Consider the following 14,929-nt stretch of genomic DNA (forward strand, 5'->3'; position numbering starts at 1 on the left):
AAGTGGTTTAAAATTGTCCTAAATCTAACTGGCCAATGAGCTGCTGCCTCATTGGTTTTTACAAGGACATGACAAATGAGAGCCTGAAAGTCAAGTAAGACTGATTTACAGGAAGAAAACTCTCCATAATACATTAGAGACGGCGGAGAAAGCCGGGAGGTCAAACAGAAGGATGGTTTGCATTTCAAGTCTTCTCTGTCACTTCACTTTCTATTCTGCCTCATGGCTCTCTCTCTCTTTTGACAGACCTCGCCTTTTCCATTACGGATCATGGGGTCCGTGGGACTATTTCCTGTCTAACATGCCCTTGAGCAGATGTAAAGGGTCAAAAGGTCAAAGAACAAAAAGGGGAACGTATATAGTGCTACAAAGAAGAGGAATCCCATTATGTACAGTGAAATATTCAGCTTTTCCTTAAGGGTAATTAATTTTTTATAGCGCAAAAATTATGTATAGCATACCATATAGCAAAGCTCATCAGATAGCATGCATACAAAGGAGAACCTTCTCTGAGATTTAAGCAGAAACAAAAATGAAAACACAGTAGATGAAAATGTATGTGTGGCTTTGTTTTGCTGCATTTTGTCTGTATTTGGAGTCACGATCAGCGATACAGGTTAATGTTGCTTTTGTCGAGAGCTCTAAAACCTCCCCTCTGTTACATTAGACACACAATCTGGTCTCCTTATTAGTGAAACGCACATCTGCTGTCTTTCACTGTGATGGCACCAGGTGTCTTCTTTTCCTCCATCTTTTTAATTATTCAGTTTCTGCCTCCAATCTCTCCATGTCGACAGTACCTGCAGCAGAGCACTCCCTGGGCAGCCATCTCACAGGCAGTGACAGGATCTCAGTCATAAACCTGCTCTTCTGCTCGTGTAATAAATGAGAAAGCACATACGCTGCAAATCCCTGTATCAGGTTGGCTTTTGCCATGTTGCTAATGTCCGATCTGGGAATAATAACGTTGCTAATTGCATACTGTGACAGCCCAGGGTTTGTGCAGAGAAAGATTCCTTTTACAAGAAGGGGAGGGAAATACAGACTGATATTATAGGGCTTATAACTCTTGGCAAAGCTCTTTGCACTGAGTCTAGTGTGAACTTGCGGCAATCCAAAAAAAGCACCAAGCTGCAGGCATACACTATCCAAATCAGCTACAAAATGGCAATATAAAGCACTCTGAATTGTACTCTAGGCACCACACTGGGCACAGTAAAGAATCAGCTCATGCATATTTTGGCAACTGATCATTTAAACAGAGAGAAGACACTCTGCATGCATTCTGCCAAGTGTGGAGTGAAAAGAAAAGTGATGATGATCATTTACAAAGAAATGATATCACTAATTGAGGTTAGTGAAGCATCAGAGAGCTGCGAGCGCACCTTATAGTGTGGAAATAGAGAACTGTGGCTGCGTAATTGGTGGTGGACACATGTTGAGCATCAATAGGTGAAAGCAACACACAGCAGGTGGGTGGTGGTAAACCGTAATGAGCATGAAATAAGAAACACTAACTAATGCCAGGAGAAAGAAAGACGTAAGACCAACTTGTGACACACGCCTATGCACTCAAACACACACTAATTGACTGGGTTGGAAATAAGTGTTCCATGTTTCTCAACAAATATCTTCCTCTATTTAATTTTATGAGATAAACGCTGTAATAAGCATGTCCATATTAGAGCCCGAACAGCGTAGGGTTTAAAGACCAGTACCCACCGATACAGCACACAATATATTTTTACTTTCAGACACAAAAAACGTTTATTGCGAGTAGTTATTTGCCTGTTTATGCTCTGCCTAACTGCGCTCGGATCAGCTAATGGTTAAGTTGCCGACTGCCCTCTGGTGGACGCTGTGCGATGACAACAGTCGGAAGATGGTTGAAGGGTGTTTCTCCCAACTGTTCCTTACTTTTATTTTTCATTTATCAGCTGTTGTAAATGTTTATGCTGATAGTTCAGCAAACTGCTAATACTGTATATGGCCCTAACAAAAAGACAAAAGGTCGCGCTACAGACTTCAAGATTTATTTACTGGGAGTGGCCAGAATGGACAGGAATAGAAGTGAGTACATCAGAGGGACAGCTCAGGTTGAGCAGCTTGAAGACAAAGCTGAAGAGACGAAGCTGAGATGGGTACTTTGGACATCAGCACAAGAGGGATAGCGGATATACTGAGCAAAGGGTGTTGAATATGAAGCTGCTGGGCAGGAGGAAAAGAGGAAAACCTCTGAAGAGATTCATGTGTGTAGTGAAGGAGGACACAGATGGTTGGTGTGACAAGAGGATACTAGTGAAATGGGTGAGATGGAGGGAGATGATTCGCTGTGTTGACTGCTAAAAAGAGCAACGAAAGAAGGCAAAGAAATAGAAGAAAAGCCCTGATGGGCTCGACCCTGTATAGCAAACCTTTCATTATTTTAACAGTCTCATCTCTGTAAGTCAACTTTTTCATCCAATCCACACTTATTCCTGTTTTTATGACATCACTGTTCATAAATGTGGCCGGTTGCTTGAAGGAAGCCAGGATCCCCATTCTTATTCCCAACGAAATCTTTCTTTCTACCTAAACTCTGATTCATTAGTTGCCTCTCCACCTGGGGAAGAAAAGCAGTCAATAGCACAGCGGCAGATCTATTTAAACAAATCAGAGATGTGTGCGCTGGCCCATATCCAAGGTTTCAAGGCATTCAAGACTTTATAAATTGAAATTTTAAACATCTTTTAACAATTGATTTTTTTGTTACTTTGTTGTAGAACTTTTTACTTCCTATGGCTTTAACCTGGGTTCAGCTTACTCAATCTGCTTAAAAACTACAACCTTACATGCTCCATTTGAAAGCTTCTAACATAGAAAAACCCATTTCAGTGAAAATTTGACTGAATTCCTCCACAAGCTTATAATCATTTGCTTGGTAGCGTGTAAAAATTTGACTGATAATCCATTTCCCAATAGAGAATACTAAATATATTTGTAATTTTAAAAAAAAAGAAACACGCACAGAATTATGCATAGCTACCAAAAGCACACATTCTCACACATGTTGGCTGAAATGTCCCTTATGGCTACTGGATAACATGTCCACTCTAATGCAGAAACAGAAAAAATCCTCAGAGACGACAATAAGCTGACACTGAGTAGCTCGTTTAGCCCTTCAGCTAAGACTGCCAACGAGTGAAAGACCTTCAACATATGCAACGCAGTGTGGAGAAATCTTCACCGAGTAACCTGTCACACTTTGTGCAAATCTGCCACCAGCTCTCATTTTCCAGACACGCTGTGATATTAGGTCAAATACGCCCTCACGACAAATCCTCCAACATACTCTGCTGACCCTTAAGTTTTTCGGAAAATAGTGACAAAAGCAGCTTGATATTTCTGAGCCACTGGGGACTGCTTTGATCTCTTATTGCTACAACACACTCTTGACTTCCCCTGTCATTCCAATCAACACTTTCACATGAGGCAGGCAACATGCAGAGTGTTATAAACCTCTGGCATGGCACTGCAGTTGCGCTTCCATGGGATCCCCCTCTGCTGTCATACATCCCAAATGAGAATATATTAATAACACCGACACCACCACAAGCCAAGTGTCTGGGATCCAAATTCATTTTCACTATGTCAGGGGTTCATGCATAATTATCCGCTTCATCGGCCTGTGAGACTCGTCTGCTGCAATGTAACATCCACAAAAATGGGGAGTAAAAAAAAAAATTAAAATCTGCCTCCTCTTGGCACCCTGGTGTCGTTTAGCCTTGATCACCAAAACAGATGTGACACATCATCCACAAACACAAGCCATCCAGTGAGATAAAAGCTGCAAGCTTGCCTCAGGTCAGTCTTAACCCAGATCACAATATGAAAAGCACAAGGAAAACGCTGCAAATTGAAATTTCTCTCTTACTCAGAGAGATCTTTTATTAATATTTTATGTTCTTACACAATGCAAACTGGTTCAGTTCAAACTTGCTGCCTGCCAGAGCAAAACAAAAGCATTTTTCAACCAGAAAAACCAGGTCACAGCTTTTACTAAATGGGTATCCAAGACTGAGTGAGAGTAGCAGCTATAAGAGCTATTAACATAACAACAGCAGCGAAGTTACACACCATGCCAACACATTCAAATAAACAAACGGTTGGTTACACAGCTCGAGTCCAAATTGCTCTGCTCGAGCAGTAGCTCTTGCTGCATCGAGCAGTGACACCAAACATCCTAATCGTCCTGATGATTTCATTACGCCTTCCCCTCTGCCGCAATGATTGTCTCGGGAAGAGACCAGATCCAGAGACAAGCCTCAAGTCTTCAGACTGACCTCGCGGGGACAGCAATCAGTGGCCCTGTGCGCCAGGGGAACCCCTCCTGCACAGGTTTGCCGCAAGACTGCTGGAAGTCATGTGGTCCCTGTGTGTTTCAACAGGTAATGAATCCCTCGGGTGATGAGTGGCACGGATGAGTTACCCCCCCTCCCTCCAGCTATGGAATGCATCGATTGAAGGCATTGCTACTCTAACGAATCTATGACAGCAAATGAATGGTTACAGGGAGGCACTAAAGCAACAGCAGGGAACAGAAGGGGATGGACGAGCTTGTAGTGTCTTTGTCTTTGTGAAATAGGTGAAGGGGGCTGATAAAGTTTGTGTTCAAGCTGTCAGGTGGGAGGTGGAGCACAGTGGAAAGGGAAGGCAGCTCTGTCACCCAGTTTTACTTGTAATCACCTACCTGGGTGTGCTTTGACAAGCCGAAGAGGAGCAGTAAATTTCTAGAATTGGCCTATGTTGGCAAATGGCAAGGAAATAAATAATAAACATTTGTCCTTCTGCTTGCTGGTGCCATTGGTCTATTGTGCTAAAACAATCAGAAAAAGGAGTTTACACCTCTGAAACAGCCACATGAAAGCCCTCATTCGTGCAACTTTGTTACACAACTTGCTTTCATATAAGCATAACAAACGAAGCCAAATGTTCAGTTTATAGCAAGAAACTTTTGATTAAGTATTTTAAAAAATGACCTTGATACCACTCTAGCATCCTTGCTGTTTCCATATCCCGCCTTGAAAACACACGCATGTGAACAGTGCGCAGTAAATCACAAGTGCATATTTTTTTTGTTTTAACAAAATAGTTTTATTATTCAGTCATTTCTAACTATATAAAAAAATGCAATGCCAAAAAAGTAATCATTCAGAAGCAGGATCCCCACCACCACCCCTCCGTCGCTGTGTTCTGATAAGGGTTGTAAACCTTTGTCAGGCTTGTCGAGCTTATCAGAATGATTCCCCTCCCTTGTTACGGTCACATAAGCGTAAAGGGTAAACACAACATTTACAAATCATTACTGGATTTATATGCACATTCTGATGAGCAAACAAGAAACTGGGGGTAAAAAATCTTCCTTAAATAAAGTTCAGCGTGTCAAGCCTTTAGCGGCTCTTCGGAAGGGGGGGGGGATTTTATTTGCTTTTTTTGTCTGTGTGCAAATTTCTTCCAGCATTCATTCCTAAAAGTGGAACCACAAAGTTAAAGCCCCAGTTTCCCTAAAGTCATTGTACATGGAAACTCTGAGACAGCCTGCTAAGCTGAGATATAGAGAGGGCACATTCTGCAGTCCACGAGGATTCACATTTACTCCTTTGCTCATAATTAAAGCAAACCACACGAACAACTTAAAAAACATTCACCAGAGCTGCTTTAATATTAGCTAATCAACACATTTATTACTGCCACATAAGACTTGGAGGGGTCAACTTGTAAAAAACACCAGGGGACAACTGGTCCTAATCCAGTAAAATGTATTCACTTGACTGTGTTTGATAAAAGGCAGATGTAGGAAAAGAGGCTACTTGAGTTTGAAGAGCCATCTTATCACTGAGTTAGAGTGCAGTCCTCGCAGCTAAGAAGCAGATGCTCGGGGTATGGCTCACTGGTTGACCTGTGAGCAAAGCCAATCAGAGCCATAGACAGGGAACAATGTGCTATCACGGTGATATGCACTTGTTTTGATAAGCGGTTGTCTGCCTGAGTCCCTCTAGTTTGTCAGACGGGCTTGCTGCAATATTGGCAGAGGGTTATGAGAATGCCTGTAGGGCTGCACGGCACAGTTCAATTCCATGTGCGCTGCAATCTCAGAGCTCTCAGGCTTGCTAAATCAATTACACAGAGTTGTGGAGCCCGGGCTTCTCCCCTCATATAACACCAATTGTTTCTGTTTGCTTGCACTGGATAGATAAAATATACACTTCCTGATAAGTGGATAGAATAGCTGCGTGCATTGGTGTGTATTCTGCATGAGTTCAACTTTTGAGATGTCCACTGAAGCAGCTGTCAGAGGTCAGACTGCAGCAATCCCCGCAAGTCACAAAGAAGAACAGACAGCAACTGAAGCCTTTGCATCTAAAGCAGACGATGCTTCAAGGCCCCAGTGAAAAAAGGAATAAATTTTCCTTCTCCATCAAACTGAGTCCAAGAGCTAGTGTTTGGAGAGAAATTAATGACAAGGGCGCTGCAGATCAGAGCCTGGGGGCATCAACAGAGCCCTGGCTTAAAGCTCGGATGTCTGCAGGGAAAAAACAACAGCGTGCTCCAAGAGGGAAGCAACACAAGTCCAGCTGCTACTCGTACCAAACGCCCCACACTGGATAAAACCCACCCTAAGCTCCATGTCTGCCTCAAACGCAATCTTCCCACACACTCGAATTTACCACAATTTTACACAGTTGACTATTTTTGTTGCATAAACAAGGGCTACAGCAGAATGCTCCCACGGGGCTTCATGCGGCTCATCATCCTCAAACAAAAATCAATCATCATCTCGTCACCTGTCCGCCCAATAAAGGTCAGCTGACACGTTTTTGAAATCTGGCTAATTAATATCCAGAATGTCACAAAAGGTCAGCTACATGCTAACGGCTTTGTTGGTTTTGTTAAGCTGTTTGTTGAACTCGCAAAGGTAAGATTACAAAGCTTATTTAAAATTAAAAATCACAGTTTTAAACAAGATCGACAGTCAATTCTCCTTCCGGGCAACTCACTGAGTAAATATTGCAGACGAGGGAAGAAAACAATGGCAGCGGGGTGTTTGGCTGATAAATCTCTCCCTTGTGGTTTTATTTACTTCATTTACATGCACATAACGATGCATGTAGCCGGGAGGTGAAAAGAGCTAAATACTGTGAAACAGGGCAACATGAGAGCTGGAGGGAGGCCATTGAAACACAGATTCACATCACATTTTATGAGCAGCTCTCATTGAAATTGCACCTCCTGCACGCTTAGGCTCTCATATGTCTCAGCATCATACTGTACATACTGTGCGTATACCTGCAACCAGCGCTGCCCCACCCTACCCAGTCGAGCAGGCTCCTGTCACATCCGTGGTATTTTTCCCGCTGCATCTACTTTGGGATTCAGCTGAAGGCTGCTGGGAGGAAAAAACTGTTTAGTGTTCATCTTTACGTCTCGGTGACAAACTACAGTCGTTTCGGGGGAGCCTGACAAGCAGTTGCAGAGGCTGACACATGACACGCTGCCTCGGGGGAAACCTCTCGGGCACGCCAATAATAACTCCACGTCGCTCGGCATCTCCCGAGGCACGCGACTGGGCGCGTGCACAGCACACAGCGTCGTACCCGACCTGATTTATGGAAATAAGACACCAAAGTGCAAATCTTAGGGCGGAATATGCGTAAAGTTTGCATCGCTCTGGTTTCTATCACAGCATCTTTTGCTCACTGTAACCGGGGGAGGACATCACTGCAGTTCTAATTAGTCGCTGGGTGAATTTCTAATGATATATTTTTTTAACTGCTTAAAAATAATTTTTGCTTGTGGGTTTATTGGTGGGCTGGAAAGTTTTTTGTTGTTTAGCATGTTTATACTTCTTTTTAATGGGGAAATATTAAGCAGGGTTATTAAAAAAACAATAAATAACAAAGTAAAAACATCAAAAAGGTAAATGACGCCTTAAAAATGAAAATAAAATGAAAAAATTACCAATTTAAGTGCTTCTCACAAAAAAATGTAGCCAAAAGACGCGCTAAGCTTCCCAAACCTGACGCAGACGGGGCAGCATCAGCACCCCGATGGACTCACCTGCAGGACACGGTTATCTCCACTTTGGTGGCCGGGATGCTTCCGCTGATGGGGTCGAAGTCGCGGACCGTTGCCGTGGCCTCCACTTTGTCCATAACGTCTCCCTCCATGCGTGCTGGAGACCCGGGCCAGCTCCACTGGCCGCCTGAGCCCCTTTGAACCTGGAGAGCCGAGGGTGGAGAGCCGGAGCGCGGCGGACGGGCGAGCGAGCGGGAGAGAACACGGTCCACACAAACCTCCAAAGTGCTGTCCGTCGGACGGGCAACAGCATGGAAAGTTTAATCGGGGGCTGCAGCGGTGAAGCGATTAATCTGGCTGAAGGAGGGGTGGGGGGGGGGTCACGTGCCCGGGACGCCTCAGCGCCAAACTCCGCGGTTTTCCAGGCAAAGACTGAGCTCTTCTGCCAGAGGAGCTTTGAAAAGTAAAAGACGTGAACTCCTCCCCTCCCGTCTGCATTCTCCTACACGCGGGGCTGCGACTACACTCTCACTCGTTGCAGATTCGAGCTGTAGATAGGTGGCGGACGCCTTTTATTCTGGTCCAGATTGCTTTTTAAATCGAGTTACAGAAAATAAATAAGCACCGGAGGGCGCAAATAGCCTCGAAATCTATAGTGTATATAAATATTTATATATATACATACATATATATATATATGTATGTATATATATATATGTATCGGTTGTTTGGCTGTTCTAAAAATTAAACCCCTGCTTGAAAATTAAACCCAAAGTAAAATGTTCAAAGACAAGTGTTAAAAGGACACGGGTCCCTTCAGAGATACCAGCTTTTATTTCTCACTGGAAGGCTGTTTGTTGCTCCTTCAGCATCTGGACAGCTCCTCAAACTCCTGCGGCTTCAATCACAGCCTCTTTCCTCATTTATCTTCATAAAAACAATTACAGTTTCGTTTTTTTTTCCTCCACACCTACAGAATATTCTTCTTCAGGAGTGTGCATGGGAGGCTGTGCTCTCAGGGGAGCTCCATTTGCATTTCATCATTATTCCTGATTGAACAACAAGAGGAAACCAGGAGAAATGCAACCTGTCAAAAGCTCAGTTCAAAGGTAGACTTCTGTGTATGTGTGCATGGTTGTGCAGATCTATGGGGGACTTATGTCACAGTAATCAGTGATAAAAAAAAAAAGACTCCCTGCTCTCATACAAAAACTGCAAATTAAACTGCACATTTGCTACACAATGAAATGCCCACACGTGTACAAACTATAGCTATTTCAGCCATAGAGTCTGTATGTGGTCCATGCTATAGGCCATCCGTCATTGTGAGAGATCTACAAACAGTGGTAAGGCACCACTATTGCTACAGACTTGAGCTGATTGGGCGATGAGTGCTGCATATTTCGGACAAAGCACCACCAGAGCACAGATTCATCATTATTCATGTTCATTGTGTAATTAGGCTCCACAGTGGCCTTTGGTTGGCTGATTTCAAGCTCCCTTCTGAGCTCAGCTCCCTGCCACCTGCTGCGAGGCTCTCCTCTGATTCTGCCCGCAGCCACCCCATTTCCTATAGCTCTGGCAGGAGTGCAATTACAACTGTGTGAACCCTCTCAGCAGGGAGTGGGGAGTGAGTGTGTGTGTGTGTGTGTGTGTGTGTGTGTGTGTGTGTGTGTGTGTGTGTGTGTGTGTGTGTGTGTGTGTGTGTGTGTGTTAGAGACAGCAGTGGCACCACCCACACCTGCTCTGCATCTGAGCATCAGCAGGCCAGCTCCAGCAGCACTGGTGAAACCGACACCAACAAGAACAAAAGGCTACAAGTTACTCTATGTTTTTCATTTTTGCATTTTTATTTTGTGCAGCATAAAATAACTCGAGATAATGGCGACAGTGCAGCGATCATTTTGCTTCACATCATTTCCCTGATATCTCTACTTTTCAGACACTAACAGTATTTCAAATATTTACTCAAATATAGTCATACTAGTCAACATGCACATCTATGTAGATCTACTGCAACCAAGTGGAACATTAAACAACAGTTTTAATGTTAACTGCTGATTCTACCATCTACTGTACTGCACAATAGTTTTGGTTTAGTCATAGTGACTGTATAGTCATTGATTTCACCTGACATGTGCTAATCAACACAGATACCTAATCAGCCAATCACATGGCAGCAAATCAGTGCAATTAAGTATCTAGACATGGTCAAGAAGACATGGCACATCAGCTTGGCATGGTTGTCTACTTTGCCGCTCCTGTCAGCTAAGAACAGGAAACTGAGGCTCACCAAAATGAAAGAATACTGGAGAAATGTTGACTGGTCTGATAAGTCTTCGTTGTGCTGCAACATTCCGATGGTAGTGTCAGAAACTGCCATTAAAGTGTTCATCCTGCCCGTCCAGAGGTTCAGGCTGGCAGTGGTGGTGTAATAGTGTGGGGATATGTTTTTGCCACACTCTGGGCCGCTTAATACCAACTAAGAACTTAAAACAAACAACAGAATTAGAATGTATAGAACAGAGTTTGAATGAAAGCAACAGAATTCTAAAACAAACAATAGAATTTGAATAAAAAGAGTAGAATTAGAATGAAAACAAAAGCATTTGAATGAAAACAACGGAATTTGAATGAAAAGAACGGAATTAGAATCAAAACAATGGAATTTGAATGAAAACAATGGAAGTTTAAAACAAACAACAGAATTAAAATGAAAACGACGGAATTTGAATGAAAACAATGGAATTAGAATGTATAGAACAGAGTTTGAATGAAAGCAACAGAATTCTAAAACAAACAATAGAATTTGAATAAAAAGAGTAGAATTAGAATGAAAACAAAAGCATTTGAATGAAAACAACGGAATTTCAATGAAAAGAACGGAATTAGAATGAACAGAACAGAGTTTGAATCAAAACAATGAAATTTGAATGAAAACAACAGAATTTGAATGAAAACAATGGAAGTTTAAATGTCATAATCTACCTGAGTATTGTTGCTGACCATGTCCAATCCTTTATGGCCACAGTGAACACATCTTCTGATGGCTGCTTCAAACATGTCACGAAGTTCAAATCATCTCAAACTTGTTTCTTGAACACAACAGTGAGTTCACTCTACTCAAATAGCCATCACAGTCACCAGATCTCAATCCAATAGAGCATCTTTGGGGATGTGTTGGAACGGGAGGTTCACCTTATGGATGTGCACTCAATAAATATGCAGCAACTCTGTAACGCTATCATGTAAATCTGTTACCGAAATCTCTGAGGAATGATTCCAACACCTTTTTGAATCTATGCCATCTAGTATTGGTTAGAAAGCTTTCCAGCGTTTGAATTGTTTGTGCATCCTTATCGTTATTAAGTTATTGTTCCACTATTCAGTTTAATACTAGCTTTTGCCTGTAATGGAGATAAAAATCAACCTTTAAATCCACTATTCTTACAAATGTCCTTCTCTGCTCCTCTTTTTCAATCAAGCGGCCAAAAACAACAGTTCATGCAGTGGTCATATGACACTGTAGCTGCTCTCTCGTGTGACTGTTCTCCTCTACGCCTACTTACATAGTGAAAGTAAGTATGGGGGACAGCAGTCACTGAACTGGACCTCCTGATCATGTTGGTGTCTTTTGGAGCATTTTTAATGGAATAACCATAAATAATGGCTTGCTGTGTGGTAAAGTCTGTGTGTGGTAAAGTAAAAAAGTTTGTGCTTCAGTTTGTCAAGTGAAAGTCTGGGATCTTATTAGTCAGCTACATTGCACCATTATAGTGTTTGAATGTGTCCATATTGGTTCATTCTTGTCTAAATGTGGTGACATCTGACTCAAAAAAAAGATCAACAATGAGCTTTCAAAACGCTACAAGCACATCAGTGATCTCACAGTGACTGCGTCCAACTTTAATACACAGTCTGTGGTATAGAGTTAAAAATATGATGAACATGAACACCTGAAAAAGAAAGTGTGTTTGTTTGGAGTCGAAGACGAAGGCGAAACTTCGCCATTACATAACTGGACGAATGTTTTGTTTTTGTTTTTATGTTTTAATGGTCGTTATTTAGTTAAATCTGAATGCAGACATGATACAGATCATTTTAGATACTGACTGACTGACACTTTTTCAAGTATATAATTATCAGTGCTAAATAAATGTCTAAAAAACTCTTAAACCCCACTCACAGCACTTAGCTGAGTCACCATGTTTTAGGTCTTCTTCAGTGTCAAAGTAACTCATAAATAGTTGTTATTCCATGCAGTGGCACATATGAATTAGGTATGATCAATTCAGCATACTTAATTCTCAAAACAAGGATTAAATATAATGGGCCCCAAAATGAGGCCAACAACTCACTGAATCCAGAGCACTTCATTAGCTCCAATTTCCAGTTATGGAAAGAAAAGAGGAAGGAAAACATCTATCCATGGTGACAACTCTTATTGATCAATGCAATGTAATCTATACATACAGTGAAAGAGACAGTCAAAGAGACAGAAAGTCAAATCCCATTTTTCAAACCTGTTATCCTGCCTGAGTGTGTCTACAGCGATACAGCCTTCTCCTGTGTTTGAAAAATCTGTAGTCACCATTTAGCATTCAAATAAATATTCTTATCTAAGAGACATACACATTTCATTTTGTGTTTTTAAAGGAGCAAAACCGGCTCGTCTATTCTGTTATCAGCTGCTCCAGCAGGATGCAGGATACTTAAGACTGGGTGGAAAAAAACAGAAAGTTAAAGCTAGTAGTTTCTGCTCCATGAAGTATATTTTAAATTATCAAATCCCCAACAAAGCCGCATGCTTCATGACGACTGGGGGCCGCCAAAGATTGCATGTATTTAACTATGTTTATTGACTCAAATTTTACTTTTCTGTGTGTGTTTTTATGATAACAGTGAAAAAAATAGATTTTTATTATTTAAATGACAAAAGTAAGTAATCTGTGCTGTTGAGAGTTTTGTAAAATTCCACTATTCATCCTGCTTTTTACCCCTCTGGTCTCAAATACCTTCAGAAACAGGTGATTGTACATAGAGTACCTGCTAAACAGTACAAAACAAATCATTGACACACAAACACCTGAAGAATAAACCAAAACAATGAGAAATTAAAATGCTTCATACAGCTACAGCTATGGATTTATCATAAAGGCGCCCATTTCACAAAACGCAGGCTTGTTTGATTAATTAAATTGATATTAAACAGAGCTCTGAGCACAATTTTCAGTGTGGATCTTCTGCTTGGTATTAATTTTTCTACTGTGATAGCGCTGCATTTCCTAAAGGAGGAATTTGTATATTTGTTATACCACTAAATGTTATGACATCAGTGCATCTGCGCTGCTGGCATTTCCTGTTTTTGTGAAATGACTTACAATAAAGACAGAGCACTCTCGAGAGTCTGTAATACCAACTTTTATTGTGCAGTCTGAAAACATTCCATGCATTTGCTTTGAAATGAACATCTCTGAAGCAACCCACTGTAAATTTACAGCAGATGAACTACTGGAAACAATTCCCAAGTTCCTGGTTGCTAACGGCGGCATTTTGCCTGTTTGAGTTTTAGGTCTTGATTCCATTTTTTTTTGCCTCTCTGTCGATTAGCAAACACTTTTCAAGGACAACCGTGCCATCTGTGCAAAAAGTTAGTCATGTTTTAGAAAGAAAAAAAGAAACACTGAATGAATTCACTTAATTTCAGTTCATCTTTCCTTTCTTGTGGAAAATAAATGTCTAATGCAGAGACTGAGGCACAAATTTGCAGCCTTCTGGCATCAGGCGAGAGCAGCGCGAGATGGAGAAGAAATACTGACAGCAGCGCTTCTTGCAATCACCAAAATCTGTTTGTGTGAGGCTGTTTGCACTAAAAAAAATGTGTTGATGCATCTGTTTTTGTATTTTTACCTTGCTTAGTGCTGTTGTTTTCTAACTATGTTTACACAGTCGCCTCAGTTGCTTTGCACAGTGCCTTCCCTTTGACTACAGTGCTTGTTTTTTAACCTCGTCTGATGACAAGTGTTAGACGTGGCTTTTAGTGCTTTGTACACAGGGATGTTGCTTTGTATTCTTTTTGGCTAATTATGTGTCTTTTAGCTTAAATAAAACGTCCATGCTCACTTAGTAGTCTGAGTAATCTAGGAACTGACAACTACTGATTGGTCAATCTATGTCCCTGCAGCTACAACATGCCTGTCACTTCATTTAGAATTCACGGGGAAAACCTGAACTAACAATTTGTGCTGGCAGCTCTAGAAAAGCACAGGAAGCATCTCCTATTTGTGTAGCATCTTTTAACATGAACCCTGAATCTCCTAAAAGACTAAAAGGAAAGCTTCTCCCTTTCATCACATAAATCATCGCCTCTGTGCTGAGCTGGAAACACATTTGTCATTCTCCGTTTCAGACCATCCGATCACTTTGTCAGTGCTGTTTCCTTCCTCTAAAGAGAAGGAAACGGGAGTATTAGATCCCTCTGGTGCAATGATGTTCAGGTTACACTTAGAGGAGGTGTGTGCGTGTGTGTGGATATCAACTCATACATAACAGTACAAATGAACAATTGAAGCCAACTGAAAAATTGTGTTTAGTCCATTTCTACTCTGCTGCTCCGTCCAATTGAGCTGCACTGATGTGAGGTGGTTTCACTTAGCATGCCGATGGGAACAATGAGGGATTTTGGCTCATTCATCTTCTGTGTGTCGAAGAAAACCACAGAGGGCATCACGGGACTGGTGCACTCTGTGCATATATATGCATGACATAGATGTGTATGTGTGTGTGTGCCACCATCATTGTAGCAGGGATTCATCCGTTACACCGATTGAGCCAAGAAATGTGATGTCTCCAGCCGCTCTTCCACCATCGCTGA

General features: G+C 41.7%; 2 protein-coding genes across 4 annotated transcripts in view; one reads left to right on the top strand and one right to left on the bottom strand.

Annotated features, from left to right (window-relative positions):
• The window catches only part of cpne5a (copine Va), an 86,927-nt gene extending 78,556 nt beyond the window's left edge, over window positions 1-8,371 (bottom strand). The window contains exon 1 of one of the 3 annotated variants that reach the window (XM_026154853.1): window positions 8,098-8,371. In XM_026154853.1, the coding sequence (XP_026010638.1) occupies window positions 8,098-8,207 (110 nt within the window). In that variant the 5' untranslated portion in view covers window positions 8,208-8,371. Of the gene's footprint in view, window positions 1-7,326; window positions 7,642-8,097 lie in introns of those variants that run through there. The other 2 variants (XM_026154849.1, XM_026154850.1) reach the window with 2 other exon arrangements.
• lhfpl5b (LHFPL tetraspan subfamily member 5b) overlaps window positions 6,627-14,929 on the top strand; it is a 33,140-nt gene continuing 24,837 nt past the window's right edge. Inside the window, exon 1 of the mRNA XM_026154854.1 lies at window positions 6,627-6,955. The gene's annotated coding sequence lies outside the window, so the exon portion shown is untranslated. The remainder of the gene's footprint in view (window positions 6,956-14,929) is intronic.

The sequence above is a fragment of the Astatotilapia calliptera genome, chromosome 20 (genome assembly GCF_900246225.1).
Source record: "Astatotilapia calliptera chromosome 20, fAstCal1.2, whole genome shotgun sequence".
In the NCBI taxonomy this organism is placed as follows: Eukaryota; Metazoa; Chordata; class Actinopteri; order Cichliformes; family Cichlidae; genus Astatotilapia; species Astatotilapia calliptera.